The sequence below is a fragment of the Musca autumnalis genome, unplaced genomic scaffold (genome assembly GCF_047663935.1).
Source record: "Musca autumnalis isolate F117 unplaced genomic scaffold, ASM4766393v1 scaffold_5, whole genome shotgun sequence".
Lineage (NCBI taxonomy): Eukaryota > Metazoa > Arthropoda > Insecta > Diptera > Muscidae > Musca > Musca autumnalis.
Genome location: NW_027412088.1, coordinates 52,217,740 through 52,237,088, shown reverse-complemented (window position 1 = coordinate 52,237,088; position 19,349 = coordinate 52,217,740). Strand labels below are relative to the sequence as shown.

At 34.7% G+C, this 19,349-nt stretch overlaps 1 protein-coding gene across 15 annotated transcripts in view; it reads right to left on the bottom strand.

Annotated features, from left to right (window-relative positions):
* Positions 1-814: 814 nt before the first annotated feature.
* Arms (Ankyrin repeat-rich membrane spanning) overlaps positions 815-19,349 on the bottom strand; it is a 175,603-nt gene continuing 157,068 nt past the window's right edge. For 14 of the 15 annotated variants that reach the window (XM_073992193.1, XM_073992205.1, XM_073992199.1 and 11 more), the window contains 2 exons: positions 1,476-1,748; positions 815-1,408 (listed from right to left, as the gene is read on the bottom strand). In XM_073992193.1, the coding sequence (XP_073848294.1) occupies positions 1,209-1,408; positions 1,476-1,748 (473 nt within the window). In that variant the 3' untranslated portion in view covers positions 815-1,208. The remainder of the gene's footprint in view (positions 1,409-1,475; positions 1,749-19,349) is intronic. The other variant, XM_073992206.1, reaches the window with a different exon arrangement.

The window sequence follows — 19,349 nt, the reverse complement described above, 5'->3', positions numbered from 1 at the left end:
TATCTGTCCAATCCTTGTGGTAACACCCACACAAATGTTTAACATTTTTGTGTGGTTAAGGGTCTGTTCGAGGTGCCTTTGGACATTTTTACCGAAGGTTTTCCTAGTGGCCCTGTTTAAAGCGATATTATGTTTTTCAAAGGCTAGTGTGATAAAAAAGCTCTATCTATCGTTATCCGCGCAAATTTTTGGGCTTTAATCCTATCCATACTTTTGTCGGTTCATAAGCCTAAAATGTTGAAACCCCCCAAATACATAAGTTTTTTTTTTGGAAAAAAGTATTTCAATCCACATAGGCTGAAGGTATATCTCTGTCGGCAAAGCCGACTGATACTTTTTTACTTGTTCTTATCTATGAATATTGCTGTTTCAGAATCCGCAAAAACTTCCGAGGTGTAAGCACCTTCCATTTAAAGTTGGTTTAAGAGCACCGTGATATGTAATGATATGATGATAAATTTAGTGAGAAGCAAAAGGTTATGCCGTTTTGGTTATGTCGTGTGACTATAAAGCATATTTTTTAGTTATATATCTGCTCATAGTGACTTTAAAAGTTTGTCAAAAAAGCTCATATACAAAATTTTTCAAGTGACTTTGTGCGTTAGATTTTTTATCGAATCAACTTATAATTAAGATTTTATGTAATCTTAGGTAAAAACTTATCAAAATATGATACAAGGGTAAGAGGTTGTAAAAAAAATCATAACCCTAGTGTATATACCCCCGTTAGAGGATGAAGTGAATAAAATAAGATTTACCAGAAGAATAAAGATCCTTGGCCCATACTCAAAACAAAGATAACCCAACACATTAATTTAAAGTTTGTATATATTTTCTTCAGTTTCCAACTTTATTAGGCAGACAACGTGCGCTTCAATTCCAAAAAATATATAGGTTATGTTTTTCTTTTTTTAGTTTTTTTTTTAGAACAATCTATTAAATTAATAAAATATATTTTGTTTAGAGTATAAATTCTGTGTTCTGTTTTGGGCACCTTTTTAGAAGAATACATTTTTTTGTTTTTGTTGTATATTGTACTATGTTTGTATCTTTTCTATTTGTATTGGCTAATAAATAACCTGTTCTCGTTGCTTCTACAACTATTCGGAATTGTTTTTGTAAAGACGACAACATTAATTTCAATTTCAACAAATCAAAATTATCGACAATGAAAATTATTATAAAATAAATAAATAGCGAAAATAATGTCACTTATGGACTGTAAATACTAGGGGTGCCGATTCATCTTCCTGCAGTTGCTCCAGTAGGGTGCGATTTGTGGTTTGTCTTTGAATATTTGTGGCATGTTGGGATTCGATGTCTTCATAGTCAATGGATGAGGAACGTACCAATTTGAAATGGGAGTTGCCATCATTTTTGGTTATAACCAATGAGGCTGGGCGAGGTCCTGCAGGAAAAAAACAATGGTTTATAAATGTTTGCAATAAATTTAAAAGTGGCTGGGTGCTCTTTACCTGATGGTGGCTTTCCATGTCTTTTCTTTGTTGTACTGCCGCCGCCTAATACATTCGAGTTGTCGCTGGATTTTTCGGAAATATACTCCACATTTGATGAGCTGGGACTGGCCCGTATTGAAACCCTTTTATCAGTTTTAACACTGCCCTGTTGCTTTAGTATAGAATCTCGGCGAGGTTGTACCGGTGATGTGGGCGGTGGTGGCATTAAACTGCCATTAATCAGTGTCGAAGATAACACCGAACTGGAGGTGACGCCTTGAATTTCAGTATCTGTAAAAAATAATTTATATGCGAAGGGATGCGCAGAGAAGTAAGAGTTAAAAGAAAAGAAAAAGTTTTAAAAAAATTAGTTGAGAAAAAATATTGGGAAATAGAGGGAATATTTAAATGGAATTGGAAAATATAATAAAAAATTAGATATAGTAAAAACATTGTGATAATAAGAAGAATAGATACGTATGTGAGAAGAAATAAATTTATTGTAGAATAATGAATACAACATTGAAGAGCAACATTAGGAAAAAAAGAGAGTGAAAAAGTTATATTTTCAGGAGTAGTAGAGCGGATCACGTTATATGTGTGATTTTTACAGATATTTTCTGAGACGACATCATGCAACAGAGTTGATAATAAACATATTTATTCGAATATTTACATACATATATCCCATGAAACATACAATACTTATACACATATAAATACATTAATCACTTTGCAAATTTCCAGCAAAAAGTTTGATTCCCAAGATGCACTTAAATCATGAATGTAAGTGATCTGGAATGACCTCAATTTTTCTTATACATTTTTATAAGAGCCTGAAGCCTAAACTATGCAGTCTATTACAGATTCTATATACATATGTTCCTACAACATCCTCGAAGGGATGTTGATGGTTGAAACATATTGTTTATTCACGCCTATGGGTCAGATGATGACTGAACAAGCCTGAGCCAATGTGAAGTGAAACTTTCATCTACGGACAGATCGAATGTATTTAAGGTCTCTTCAGAATTGTGTGGCCCTTTTTGGACATTTGAACTTGCCAACAAAAATGTGGATTAGGAATTAACAGCACTAAGACACAAATGTTGGACTTTTGTGGGGGAGTTACCCTTAGGGAGGACCGATATGGGCCATTTTAGAAGTTAAACTACATTTTGACAAAATATTAGGAGATCCAAAGTTTGGACCAAATTGGTTGCCCCATTCAAGTGATATCGTCCTAGCAATTTAGTGACATTTTTCAAATATTGGGGAGAAGTACCGGAAGTTGCGGACTGGTATTGCCCCATGAAACTATGTTTGGACATAATATGACGAAGACCAAATGTTGGACGAAATCGGTTGAACAGTTCGAGAGTTATCGTGCTCTCCAACCCCACATATGGTGACATAGGGATTTTTTTACACCTTTCGGGCTTTTCCTAAGAAATATGGACTTGCCCCTGAAAAAACTTTTACCGTCGTAATGGAGGTAGCGACTGCAAATCGCTTCAACAAAAATCAAAGTGATTCGAGAGCAGGTCTTAAAGTGAACTTATCCGAAATTTTGTGTGAGAGTTACCAGAAGGAGTAGACAAATATAGTCCATATTCGAACCTGATCTACATATATCTGGTAGATATATTAGGATGTGGAAAGTATGGATTACATCTTCGAATTTAAACTATGTTTGCACAAAATATTACGAAGCCCAAATTTTGGACCGAATCGGCAAATCCGTTCGAGAGTTGTCGTGTGCTCCATTCACTACATACGGTGTCACAGGGGCTTTTTGCACCTTTCAGGCTATTTTCTCGGGAAGTATGGACTTGCCCCTGATGAAACTTGTGCCGTCGTATGGGGGGCAGTGAATACAAGTTGTTGCAACAAAATTCAAAGCGATTCGAGAGCAGGTCCTAATATGAACATATCCGAAATTTTGTATGGGAAGTGCCCGTATGGAAGTGCCCGAAGTGGACCGATTGAGTCCATATTGGATCCTCATCTAAGTCTAGTAGAAATTTCACGATGTGCAAATATGGATCAAATCGCTTACTTCCTTCAAAAGTTATCATGCGCACAAATTTTCCGAACATTTTCGAACTTTTGTGGGGGAGGTACCGGAAGGAGTGGACCGATATAGTCCATCTTCGAACTTAAACTAAGTTTGGGCAAAATATTACGAAAGCCAAAATTTGGACCGAATCGGTTAATCCATTCGAGAGTTATCGAACGCTCCAGCCAGCCCGACAGACAGACGGGCGGACATGGCTAAATCAACAACAAATTGTCTGAAACGGATTTCGTCCCAAACATGCTTGGGGTCTAAAACCATTATTTCGATGAGGCACATTTTGTCCGTATGAAAGTGTATATACCCTCGTTAGCATAAGTGCTGAAGATATAAAAATATTGTTTAAAAACTTCTCTCCTATCAATGAGTACACTCCGATTGGTTACCTAGGCTCTTACATAGCGGGGAACAATTCAGTTCACATCAACAAAATTGACAAAACAAGGAAATTCCTACTACGTTGGACGGATGCAGATTAGGCATAGATCAACGAAGATCTCTGCTTTTGTTGAAAACGAAGGCTTATGCTAACGACGTGGTCAAATGCTCAGTGAGAAGTTCTCACAAACACGATCGGAACTCATACAAAGAGCTGTAGTCAAACTATCGAGAGTGCACACAGCTGGTTCTGTTTAAGAACAAGAAAAATGTCAAACCATTCAACTTACGCTTGATGGAGTCTCCCTAGAGCTCTCTTTAGAAGTCAAGTAAATATAATATCGAACCACATGTTAAGGTGCAAAAGAAATATCGATGGTTTGTTAAGTAATTTTGTCCATGTCAAAATTCGATTTTTTCAAAAAATGGGCCGTTTTTGACCATTGATCGGTCAAAACCCGTTTTTAAAGGAAAATTCAAAAGATTGACATCTTCAATAAGCCTACAAAAATATGATGAGTGAACACCAAATGTGTGAACGCCGGGTGGCAATTTCGGTGTAATAATGAGGCTAAAAGCTTCAAAATACCGATAATCGGGAGGTACCGTTCTATGCCACCGTGGTGCAATGGTATGCACGCCCGCCTTGCACGCAGAAGGTCGGTGGTTCGATTCCCCGGCCAGGCAACATCAAACATTTTTCAACGGTGGCAAAATACCCCTCAGTAATGTTGGCGACATTTCCTGAGTATTTCAGCCTTGAAAAACTTCTCTATAAGTGGTGTCCTAGGACACGCCGTTCGGACTCGGCGATAAACAGTAGGTCCCATATCATTGAGCTAAATATGAATCGGGGTGCACTCATTGATATGAGAGAAGTCTCCCCTGTCCCGTATGGGATGTTGTGGAACAATGTTTTTTTTTTTTTTTTTTATATCAAAACGTCGACCTACTCTTACAATTCTCTGTTGGAATGTTTCATACCTCTGCCGAAGACTAACCACCAAATTTCAGTAATTTCGGTTGGTCATTGTGACTAAAACTTTCAAAATACTGAAAATTGTGAGGTGCGGTTCTAGGGGGATATGTCAAAACGTGGACCGACCATCCCAGTTTTTTTGTCCTGGAGATTGTAAGTCAATAATAGGTACGTGTACCAAAATTGATGCACCTCCGATAATTCCTTCTATTTTTGGCCACAGTTAATATGGACTCGCGACATAGTGCAACGTGTGCCAATGTTCACAATTTTGATATAGAAGTTTTTACCACTGGGAACCATATATGTCAAAGGACATTCAATCTTGCACGAAAATGCAGATAAAACCTAAACAAGCATGAAATCGGTGTTACTTTTTATAGAGCCATACGCACACAGAGAAGAGATATTGTTGGAACAATCATATTCTAAGAGCAAAATAGTGTATTTTAAACATCTGAAAATATATATTGTTGTTTCAACCATATATTTTTTATTAGGAAACATGATGACACAAAATATATTGTTGCGCCAATAATACATATTTTAAGAATTTTAAAATACACTATTTTGCTCTTAGAATATGATTGTTCCAACAATATTTTTTCTCTGCGTGCGAAAACGTTGCCCTATGATGATTTTTTTGGGAGAAGTTTTGTGACCGCTGAGAAACACAAATGTCAAATTGCAGGTAGTTCGGTCAACAAATGTAGCCAAAAATCCTGAAATTACCTAAAACCGATGTATGGGTGCTATAAAGAAACATGGAGCTAAATCGATTTTTGGTGGAGAAGTTTCGTGACTGCGGGGAATCTCAAATGTCAAACTACCGGTAGTTCTGTCAAAAAATTTAGGCAAAACCCTCAAAATACCGAAAATTCGGCGGTACCGTTTTATGGCGGCTATTCCTAAATATGGACATATATTGAAAGTTTTTGGTGGATAAGTATTGTGACCCCTAAGAACCTCAAATGTCAAATAACAGCTAGTTCGGTTAAAAATTGTAGCTAAAATCCTCAAAATAATAGCTTTGTTCCTTTACTTTTTAATGGTAAAAATGGTAAAGGAGAAAACTGTCAAAGTTGCTCAAAATTGATCTCTCATGAACAGTTTTACCAGAAAAGTAAAGGAACGAAAAAATGGTAGATCTGGTAGCAATGTCAAAAACAAACATAAAAATTCAATTTTCTTCTTTTATTTCACAGTTTTTAATTTTGTTTTGTCAGCGTTCGCCTTTTTCTTCTGTTTTTTCCACCATTTTTTTTTTCTTCATTGTGAAATAATCGTCAAACAAAAGTCGAAAAATCAGTTCTACCATTTTTACCCGAAGAAATTTGTCTGGAAGCCGGTGGTAGAAGAGAAAGGTATTTCTGCTCTCCTCTTTCACTCTCTTAAAAATGACTTCCAGTTTTACCAGTTTTTTGGGTTAAGTAACGCTTTGCAGGTTAAAAATGGTAACAAATGGTAACCTCAGGTAAGTAAAGGAACACAACTAATGTAAATCGGGAGGCACCGTTATGTGGTGGCTATACTTAAACATGAACCTACGTTGAAAATTTTCTGTGGAGTAGATTCTGATTAAAAATTTAGGCAAATACCTCAAAATACCGAAAATCGAGAGGTACCGCTATGTGAAGGCTTTAATATACCTAAACACGGACATATGTTGACGATTTTTATTGAAGAAGTTTCCTGACCATCGATAACATCAAATGACAAATAACAGCTAGTTCGATTAAAAATTGTAGCTAAAATCCTCAAAATACCGAAAATCGGGAGGTACCGTTATATGGGGGCTTGACCAAAAATCGTGAAATTTTAAAATGTTGTGTAGCCTTACTTAAAGCTACTTTAAGGTGTAGTTAGTTGATTTTGTATGAATTATTGATCAAAAGTATATAAATTCAATAGAGAAAGTTCACAATTTTTAAAATTGGAACATAATACCAAATGAAAATGAACCATATCGGACCACGGTAAAGTCCCCATACAAAAAGTTCCGCCCGGTTTTCGGTATATATGTTCTCGGATTGGTATATATATCACAAAAATTTCTAACCACATTCGCATATTATGATATAATTCCCGCAGAGAAAACTCATTGTTTTCTATATGGCAAGATTTTCAGTATTTCGAAGATCTTAGCCTACTATTTAAGAACATCGGCTATAATACTTCTCCCCAATATTTAAAAAATGTCACTAAAATGCTTGAATGGGGCAACAAATTTGGTCCAAACTTTCGATCTCCTAATATTTGGTCAACATTTAGTTTAACTTCTAAAATGGCCCATATCGGTCGGTCCTCCCTAAGGGTACCTTCCCCACAAAGGTTCAACATTTGTGTCTTTGTGCAGTTAATTCCTAATCCACATTTTTGTCGGCAAGTTCAAATGTCCAAAAAGGGCCACAAAATTCCGAAGAGACCTTAAATACATTCCATCTGTCCGTAGGTGAAAGTTTCACTTCACATTGGCTGAGGGTATATGGCGAAAACCAAAAATCCTTTGCAATTCCATTTGAAAAAAATTAAAAAAAAATTTTTGCGAGCACATCTACAATTTTTGGCATAGAGGTTAAGAAAAAAATTCTAGTTCGCGTTCAAAAAATTGGACGATGCGCGCAAAAGTTATAGCGGTTTTTATTCTCATATAAAGAAAAAATATTTAAAAATATCTTATTTGTTGTTATGAGAAAATTTATGCATAAATCGTTAACAGCATTCCACATCTATTCGTAGATGTTTAAATAGTTATTAAATTTATTATTATTTTCGCGGAAAATCAACAAATAATACCAAAAATTTGAAGAAAATCCAAATTGTCCTGTCCCAGAGTCCGTACAAACCCTTAAAAATAAATTAAAAAATATATGCAGAATCTAGACAATGCGTAGAAAAATATGATACCAAATTTATAGAGATTGGGTACATAAGTTGCATATTATAGCAACAACAAAAGAGAAAAACTTATTGTTGGAAAATATTGTTGCAAATATATTTTTTGGTTTTATTTAAAAAATTAGAAAAAAATATTTGGGAGTTCTCCAACTATTTTGCTAAAATCCCATACAATAATTAATGTGTACTGCTAAAACTTCATCAAGAAATATGGTTTACCATCGTGAAAGCTTAACTGCTTACTGTGATAACTTATAAAGATAGGAAATTAAGAGTAATATTGAAATTACAATCATTCAAAAAATGTGGAAATTAAAAAGCCCATTATTCGCGAATTAGTTAAAATCAGTTGATGCGCATCCGTTTTTGGATACAGCGAATCAATCTCTTTCAATATCTATGCATATTTCGATGTTTCACTCAGCGGCCAGTTGCATCACACAATGCAAAAAACCTTAAAGTGGGTAAAAATCGCGCAATTTGCATACGATTTTGATGCGCATCGGGTGTCAGTAGCAACCATCAAAAATACGTCTATATACACATATTTCAAACAGATTCTTCGAGAACCGCGGATGTGCCTCCGCATTCTATTTTTGGTAAAAACCCATATTATTCGCGAATCTTTGTAATTTATGACACGCGTTTTCGCGAATATTGTAATCGCGTATAAAGGATTCCATTTACGTAAAAAATTTTAAAGAAAATGGCGGTTTAGTACGCGGATTTGTCAAAATAAATTTTTGCTGATATTCCTATTTTCAGGGTATCTATATCCGATTCGATGGATGGATTCGATCGCGGATGGGCTCATTAGATCCGTCGCGTAAAAAAAACTAAATTCACGCGGGGTACAAAGGAAATGGAATGACACTTGTAAATTTTAAAAGCAAAAAATAGGGTTTTTTAAAAATATTCACGCATCAAATATTGGCCTTTAGACTCCAATTACTAGGATGCTGTAAGGAGCACACTCATGAGATATACATTAAACGACGTAAAACCACGAGTTTTATAATCCTATTATTAGTTTTGAATATTACCTTGTTGCGCGTCCGAATTATTAAAAAAAAATCAAAAAAACCCGAAATTCCGGGTTGCCCATGAAGTATTCTTTGAGTCTTTCTATGGGCATATGTCTATAAAATGTAAGGTTAAGCCAGAAATCGGAAGGGAGCATAAAAAAACTTGTTGGCTTCAACCCATTTTTACTTATTTTTCTACATAGAATATGTTAACAGTTCGCGAATTCTGAATGGGTGAAACTCGGATTCATCGATTGTAAAACATTTTTGGTTTTCGCCATATATCTATCGGCAAAGCCGACTGGCACAATTTTACTTGTTCTCTCTATAAGCTACTTTTATAATACAGTTGAACCTCGATTATCCGTGAATCGATTATCCGGGAACCTCCATTATCCGGGATAGATAAGAAGTGTTGGTATTTTTCCATTTCCTCTATTTTTCGTTATAAACGTCATTATCCGGGAATAAAAATACAGTTTCTAATTAATTTGATTAACTAAACAAAAGGCAAACAAAATAAAACTGGAAATTATCCCGCAGTACACATAAATTACAAAAACAACGGGACAAAATCAATTAGGATGAATCTGATGATGATGATATTATGTATCCTTCTAAAATTTGGTGGATTACCTTAACAAATATAATAAAAATTGCAGAGTTTATTATTGCACATTATTATGGCATTTTTACTTAAAAATATATTCAAAAACTGCATAAAAAAACATTGCCTCTATTATCCGGGAAAATCGATTATCCGTAATGCCTCCGGTCCCGACCATCACGGATAATCGAGGTCCGACTGTATTTATTGGAATAGACTCTGCATGGTTTTCGTTAATTCTCGAGTGCAACCTAAAAGACTTCTTTGAATTAGATACCTCCAAAAAGATGAATAATTCGAATCCGCGAATGCAGATTGGACTTGTATCGAATATTATCTCGATAACATAAGAAAATAATACTCTTTTATGTCTCTAAAACATCAAAACATAACTATTTTACCCAGGGTTTAAAAGCCAGAATCTAAAAACATTAGCATTAGCTGTACACTTCAACTGCTACACAATATTGACACACACGGCTAAATAAGCAACCGAACGCATATTTATTTTTGTACATTTTTGCTTATTTCGTTTTTTACGCCTAATCTTTTTTTTCGTTAGGCATAATCGACAACCACGCTACATATTTAGCAATCGTCTGACCATTCGTAAGAGCGAATTAGCAACCGAGGGTGGTTTTGTGATTAGAGTTGCCAACGCGGTAATAAAAAAGGTGTCATTTAATGTCAAAATGCCTCCATCATATCATATAAAAATAAAAAATATATATTGAACGGCTTCACCAAAAATTCACATGTCTTTTGAACGAAAAAGTGGAATTAATTATATCGTGATTTTTAATGCATTACACTGGTAACCCTGATCTCAAAAACAATTATTTGCTGAAAACCTGGCTAAGCCTTTGAAACTTTGTTGCTTATTCTCTTTTCTGATATGTGTTGATCATGTGTGCTGCAAAATATGAGTATGCGTGTCCGATGCTATTTTATTATAGCGACATTATCAAATAGCATCAGTATCGCTAGCAATATTTTTGTGAAATTTGTTGCTACATGTTGCCGTTGTTCATTGTTGCTAAACATATTTCGAAGAAATTTTAGCAGGCAAAGCTGCAAATATTCGGTGCTTTTGCTAATATGGCGATAGCATTTTAAACCCTGATTTTACCACAATTGATAGAGTCCATCATGCAAGCCAACTAAAAATTCAGAAATATACATTAAGAAAATAGGAAATCGTTTATGCACGGAGACGAGAGATACAGACTAAGGTTCATAGACTCCGAAGTCTACTCGTAGTACTGTTTGAGACTACGACGTCGTTTTTGCTATTGCCCTCCACCTCCACCATAGAATGGTGAAAAACATACGTTTGTTTTTTAGTTTGTAACGTATTTTTTCTATTTTTCATTAATACGGACGGCCACAGTTTCCGCTCTAATTATTATTTTCAGAAATACGTTCAACAGTTACGGTATAGTCCAATTATTCGCGTGTTTCAACAATCCAAACCTCAGTTTTAACATAAGTTCAATTTCTACAAAAGACAATTTGGAGTCGATTTAGAAATATTTCGTCCGTCATCTCGAACGGTTCAACCGATTCGATCAAAAATTTGCCCTTAGTAATATATTTTGTCCAAACTTAGTTTAAGTTCGAAGATAGGCCATATCGGTCCACTTCTTCCGGTGCCACCCCCATAAAATTTCAACAAATTTAGATAAAATGGTGCGCGTGATAAATCTCGAAAGGTGTAACCGAATTGGTCATAACTTTGCATATGGTAATATTACTTCTAGGCATAGACCATATATAGTTTTGAATATGGACTAAATCTGACCCATTACTTTTCCCGCTTTGCAATTGAAAACAAACAAAACCTAAAAAATGTGAATTTTGAAATGGTTTTACAGAAAAGAGAGGCAAGTAAGAAGCTGGCTTACAAAGACCACATTTTTTGAACTGAATTGGCTGAAAGTTAACATTTAGGGTTCTCAATAGGCAAGAAGCATTCTTACAAAGAACAAGTAAAAAATTATCAGTCGTATTTGCCGAAAGAGTTTTTACTCAACCTGTGTGAATATTGAGACGTTCGTCCATGGGCGTGAACACAACCGAAATCCTTTTCCAAAGGTATTCTGTATTTAGAAGGATTTCAGAATGTTGTGGTTTTCTTTTGGACATATCATCTTGCCGACAAAAATCTAGAAATTGTTGGGGTAGTTTTCTTAACGACTGTGAACGTTCCGAATAAATGTGCAAAAGTGCGGAACTTTTTGATAGTTATCGTGTAAACCAGCCTTTAGTGGACATTTTGTAAAGAAGCATGCACTTGTCCACGAAAAAATATTTATCATTGTAATCAGAGTCACAAGAACTACCTTCGATGCAAATTTCGAAACAATCCTTAAACTTTACATAGACGTACATTTTTTAATTTTTGTTAGGGAGGTACCGGAAGGTGTTGTTGAAAAGTTGGATCAGTATTTGTCAGTCATATGCAATATCGTAAAGCTATGTTGGGTTCCGGGACAAAGTAACATAATGGGAAACGAGGTAGCAGATGAACCAACTCAAGATGGCTCTAAGTCCCTGATGGCTAAGCATTGTAGCGACATTGTTGTTTACGAAGTTTAGCAGCAGAAACAAAAACAGCACCATTGGTTTTGCACACAAATTTTACTCACACAAATAAACTTTTTGCGTACTTGAAGCTGCGTTAGCGCAAGCAGCATAAATTCCTGATTTGTACCGCTGGCCATCACTGTTCTAAGTCTATCGACCTTCCGGTTGATGAAACAATACGGCCACCAATGTGCCATTACATTGGCAAGCTTCGTGAGATCTTCAACGAGAAGGCACATGAAAAATGGAACCTGGTTGCAAGGTATCTAAAGTCCCTCGTCGTTGAACGACCTCCCTCCTCTCACTTGATAAGTTTTTTCCCCAGAATTTTGTCTGTATAGACCCACGCCTTCATATAGCCCCCATAGAACGGTACATCCCGATTTTCGGTATTTTGAAGGTTGTGGCCTCAATATTCCACCGAAATGGCTGAAATTTGGTATTTCGTCTTTGTTAGTGGTGTAAAACTCTCCCCCCGAAGTTTGTCCGTACAGGTCCACGACTTCATATAGCGCCCATAGAACGGTACCTTCCGAATTTCGGAATTTTTAAAGTTAGCCACATTGCTTTACCGAAATTGCTGGAATTTGGTATTTAGTCTTCTTCATAAACTCATGGTGGAGGGTGTAACAAGTTCGACCGGGCCGAACTTAACGCCTTTCTTACTTGTTTTCGGAAAGTTAGCGACGAATATAGTTCTACCGATAGCAAACGCGTTGTTAACTTTTGACATTTTCATTCAAAATTTTGTGTTTAAATTTTACCAATTTTTGTCGGTAACTTAAAAAGTGAGTTGGAGAATCGCACTATTCTGAATCTGATCTAAACCTGGCTAAATTATTTTTTTCCAAACAATTCTGTTTTGTACTTTTGCAGTTGATATTCTAAAATTGGGTTTAAAGAATTTGATTGTGGAGACGAAGCCGGAATTTAGATCTGAGTCTATTCTCCAAGCCAAAGACAACATTTTCCATGGAAAATGAGTATAGTATAAAATACCATTTCCACATGTAAATCTAGATTAAAAATTGACAATTTAAATACTTGATATTTAAATATTTTTTCACTTGAATATCAAAAAGTTTTACTATAATATTATGTTTCAGATTCAGGTTATTTTGGATTTAAAATATTAATTTGGATTTATTAAATATTAATGATTAAAATATTAATCAACTTCTAACAAAATTGTTCAATTGCCCAATCATCAATAAAAATAGTTTTTTTTTTTCATTTTTTGCTAGAACAATTTTTTTTTTTTTTTTAACTAAAAATTATCTTTTTGGGAACTTCATATGGAATCTTTGGATTTCTAAATTAAAACAGTTCAAAAATTACATGGGAAAATGGTTGAACATTGCTATTAGTAAACGAATGTTAGTAAATGTACGATTTGTTGGTAAGGGAACAAACAGCAATAGTTCCTTTCCCCTAATTAAGCACAACAAAGGAAAAAAAACAACAATAACCAAAACCATAACAAAAAAAGGTTATATGCCATGAAATAATGTATGTTTTGACATGTAAAAAGGATTAAAATTATTATAGGCATTTACATTATAACGATTGTACATAAATACATACATAGATTACACAATATTGCACATAGTATTTACAAATAAAACTTAAACAAATGAATGATTAAAAATAGGAACCAGAAAAACTCCAAAATGTTAATTTTTTTCAATTGCTTGCATTAAAAGAATAGCTTTTATTCATTTTCATATTTCTTTGTTTTATACTTAACCTTACATAAATTATGGTAATATACTTAAATATTTTAATGTATATAGGCTTTATGTTTTAATTAAGTATCTATAAATTAGTTTATTATTACAAGTTATTAGTTTGCAAATATGTTGTTGTCTTTCAAATTGTTTTTTTTTCGTTTTTGTTTTTGAGGGGAGATGTTTGGGTTAATAAACTCGCCATACTTGGTTTTACATGCTTTTAATTTTTTTGATTTAGTTTTTTAATTTTTCTCTTTTTTTTGTTTTTTTTTTTCATTTTGCAAAATAACTAAACTAATTTTTTTTTAATTATTATTATAGATGTTTTATGTTATATACCTACAATACAATGTTTTTGTTTTGTTTTTTGGTTAGTAACAAATTACAAATACAGCAAAAAGAAGTAAAAGCTTAAATAAGTTCCAAACATTGATGAAAGGTATTTTGGTGGGGTTGGGGGGAAGAAGTATGGTTAAGTCCCTTAAATCTGTTCCCCATTCCTTTAAAGATTTCAAAGTTGATTTTCTTCATTCATAATTTTTGCTTTGTTTTTTTTTTTTAATTTCAAATGTGGCAATTTGAAATATGGTGGGCTGTTGTTCTATATCATCTGTTTGTGTTGTGGGGAGGGGTTTTTGGGAACAGAACATTAATTTGTGTGTGTTTGTGTAAAATTGGAAAAACAAAATAAATGTGAGTGTATGTGTTTTGGAAAAATATTCAAAGCAACATGAACAAAACATTAAACATTTCTTTAAATAATGTGCAATAAAAAAAGAAGCCTGAAGCCACAAGAATAACAAAATTTTTATGTAATTCAAAGTGTAAAGAAGAAATTCACAACATTGGCACCTAAAACTAAAATAAAATAACAATATTGAATATTTTTTTTTATGTGGTTGTGTAGCAGATATGACTTTATTTGGTTTACAATGTGATCCCAGTGTAATGAATGAATGGCAAAAAAATGGCAAATGACTATTGACTATTCAAATGTGTTGGGGTATGAATTTGAAAATTAAACTATATAATTTTTATAACAATTGCAAACAATTCCCATGTAAGTTGAAGTAAACTCCAAAAACATTCTACATAGTCCTTTCTTCAAGCAGTTAATTTGAATATATTTACTACATAGATTCCATTTGAAATTCCACTAAAAAAATATAATGAGGATACCCGCAAAATTTACCTACGTAATTCATAAATTATCTATGCTACCAAATTACAAACCAGTATCCCCGGCATGCACATATACGGGTATGTCCTGAGACACACTTCACCTCTCACTTCACACCTCAAGCATTTTGTTGACCAAATTTACTCCTATTTTTTGCAAATTGCTTGGGGCTAAGATTCATTAGGGAATTTAAAAAGAAGACTGCACCCTAGTACGTCCATAAAATACACGAAAAATAAGCGTAAATGGGGTGAACAAAATGCTTGAGGCGTGAAGTGAGAGGTGAAATGTGTCTCAGAACATATCCGATAGTTTTGAAAGATGGCATTAGATGCGAATGGGAATATAACAACTATCCTTTGAAAATGTCGGGCGGCACACAAAAGGAAAGTCCGTATCGCCAACTCTTTTTTATACCCTACACTACACTGTGGTAAATACCATATGTATCTAACATACAAAAGGAAACGAAATAGACCCATATGTCCTTTTGGGGATACATATAATCACTTTCTGAGTCGATTTGTGCATGTCCGTCCGTCCGTCTGCCTGTCCATGTATTTTTGTTCGCAACGTACAGGTAGCATTTTTTGTCCGATTCAGCTGAAAATTGGGGCTACAATTTTTTCAGCCATAGGAAGAACGCTATTTCTTTTGGTGAAAATCGGTTTAGATTTGGATATAACTTCCATATATATTTTCGCCCGATATCACGTATTTGCTGCACCAGACACGCTATATAAGTCCATTTTCGATGAAATTTGGAATGTTTGACGGAATTCGGTCTAGAAATAAATGTGCCAAATTATATTGAAATCGGTTCAAATTTGGATATAGCTCCCATATATATTTTCGCCCGATTTCACGTATTTGCAGCACCAAACACGCTATATACGTCCGATTATGATGAAATTTGGAATGTTTGACTGAATTCGGTCTAGAAATAAGTGTACCAAATTATATCGAAATCGGTTCAGATTTGTATATAGCTTCCATATATATTTTCGCCCGATATCACGTATTTGCTGCACCAGACACGCTATATAAGGCCAATTTCGATGAAATTTGGAATGTGTGACTGAATTCGGTCTAGTAATAATTGTGCCAAATTATATCGAAATCGGTTTAGATTTGGATATAGCTCCCATATATATTTTCGCCCGATTTCACGTATTTGCTGCACCAAACACGCTATATACGTCCGATTTCAATGATATTTGGAATGTGTGACTGAATTTGGTCTAGAAATAAGTGTACCAAATTATATCAAAATCGGTTTAGATTTGTATATAGCTCCCATACATATTTTCGGCCGATTTCACGTACTTGCTGCACCAAACACGCTATATAAGTTCGATTTCAATGATATTTGAAATGTGTGACTGAATTAGGTCTGCAAATAAATGTGCGAAATTATACCGAAATCGGTTCAGATTTGGATATAGCTCCCATACATATTTTTGGCCGATTTCGCGTATTTGCTGCACCAAACACGCTATATACGTCCAATTTTGATGAAATTTTGAATGTGTGACTGAATTTTATCTACAAATAAGTGTGCAAAATTATATCGAAATCGGTTCAGATTTGGATATAGCTCCCATATATATGTTCGCCCGATTTCACGTATTTTCTGTACCAAACACGCTATACATGTCCGATTTCATTGAAATTTTGAATGTGTGACTGAATTCGGTCTAGAAATAAATGTGCCAAATTATATCGAAATCGGTTCAGATTTGGATATAGCTCCCATATATATTTTCGGCCGATTTCGCGTATTTGCTGCAACAAACACGCTATATACGTCCGATTTGGATGAAATTTGGAATGTTTGACTGAATTCGGTCTTGAAATAAATGTGCCAAATTATATCGAAATCGGTTCAGATTTGGATATAGCTCCCATATATATTTTCGGCCGATTTCGCGTATTTGCTGCAACAAACACGCTATATACGTCCGATTTGGATGAAATTTGGAATGTTTGACTGAATTCGGTCTTGAAATAAGTGTACCAAATTATATGGAAATCGGTTCAGATTTGTGTATAGCTCCCATATATATTTTCGGCCGATTTAACGTATTTTCTGTACCAAACACGCTATATATGTCCGATTTCAATGAAATTTGGAATGTGTGACTGAATTCGGTCTAGAAATAAATGTGCCAAATTATATCGAAATCGGTTCAGATTTGGATATAGCTCCCATATATATTTTCGGCCGATTTCGCGTATTTGCTGCACCAAACACGCTATATACGTCAGATTTGGATGAAATTTGGAATGTTTGACTGAATTCGGTCTAGAAATAAGTGTACCAAATTATATTGAAATCGGTTCAGATTTGTATATAGCTCCCATACATATTTTCGGCCGACTTCACGTATTTTCTGTACCAAACATGCTATACATGTCCGATTTCATTGAAATTTGGAATGTGTGACTGAATTCGGTCTAGAAATAAATGTGCCAAATTATATCGAAATCGGTTCAGATTTGGATATAGCTCCCATATATATTTTCGGCCGATTTAACGTATTTTCTGTACCAAACACGCTATATATGTCCGATTTCAATGATATTTGAAATGTGTGACTGAATTAGGTCTGCAAATAAATGTGCGAAATTATATCGAAATCGGTTAAGATTTGGATATAGCTCCCTTATATATTTTACATATTCACAGTGGATAAGTTTGATCCTTTTCTTACTGTTTTTTTTTTGTTGTCGACAAAAATCGGTAATATTCAAATGTTTACAATTTCCGTAATTAACGAAATTTTTCAATAACAAAGCGATAAAAATAAATTAGTCGTTAGGTCCTAACGATAGTAACAGTACTGCCAACTTTTATTTCAAATTTTCATTCATACCTTTCCGTGTTAATTTCGTTGTGGGAACCGGAAATGCCAACTTTCATCCAATTCGGTTCGAAAAAATCCTCAAATAACCTTAAACTGAGCGTTACCTATAATGATGACTATTATATCAGAACGTGGACCTATATTGAATTTATTTTTGTAAAGATGCTTCTTACTTGCTGAGAATTCAAAATGTCATCTTTCGACCAATTCGATTCGAAAATGTGGACAAATTCCTTACATAACCTCAAAATGGGCTGTACCGTTAAGTGGTAAGTAACAATACCAAAACATAGACCGATGTTGAAAATTGTTTGTAAGGATACTTTTTGCAGAATTCAAGAATTCAACTTTCAGTCATTTCTGTTCGAAAAATGTGCTCCAAAACCTCAAATAACCTCAAAATGGGCCGTACTGTTATATCGTGACTATATCAAAACATGCACCTATGTATTTACACAATTTTTTGTAAGGGTATTTCCTACTCGCAAAAAACCCAAAATTTAACATTTCAGCCAATTCGTTTCAAAAATGTGGACAAAACAATTACATAACCTCAAAATGAACGGAACCATTAAATGGTGACAATATCAACATGTGAATCTATATTGTCAATTTTTTGTAAGAATGCTTTTTGCTCGCAGATAATCTAAAATGTCAAGTGTCGGCCAATTCGGTTCGAAAATGTGGACGAAACCTCTAAATAACCCAAAAATGAACGGTACCCTTATATGGCGTCTATTTCGAAATATGAAACTATGTTGAAAAATTTTTCTTAAGGACTTATCTTACATGCTGAGTATTCAAAATGTCAACTGTAAGCCAATTTGGTTCAAAATTGTGGCTCAAAACTTTAAATAACCTCAAAATGGTCGGTCTTGTTATATGGTGACTATGTCAAAACGAGGACCTATATTGAAAATTTTTCGTGAGAATGCTTCTTACTCGCTGAGAATGCAGATGTGAACTTTCGGCCAATTTGTTTTTAAAACAAGTAAGAACGGCGTCAAGTTCGGCCGGGCCAAACTTGTTATAGCCTCCACCAGGAGTTGTATTGGGGGCTATATTAAGACATGGACCTGTAACGACAAGTTTCTGAGGGAAAGTTTATACCACTAACGAGGACTAAGTACCAAATTTCAGCATTTCGGTGGATTATTGTGGCCACAATCTTCAAAATACCGAAAATCGGGAGGTACCGTTCTATGGGGGCTATATGAAGGCGTGGACCTATACCGACAAATTTCTGGGGGAAAGTTTTGTACCCCCAGCCATTTCGGTGTATTATTGTGGCCACAACCTTCAAAATACCGAAAATCGGGAGGTACTGTTCTATGGGGGCTATATGAAGGCGTGGACCTATACCGATAAATTTCTGGGGGTAAGTTTTGTACCCCCTACGAAGACTAAGTACCAAATTTTAGCCATTTTGGCGCGATAATGAGGCTAAAACCTTCAAAATACCGAAATTCGGGAGTTACCGTTCTATGGGGGCTATATGAAGGCGTGGACCTATACCGATAAATTTCTGGGGGAAAGTTTTGTACCCCCTACGAAGACTAAGTACC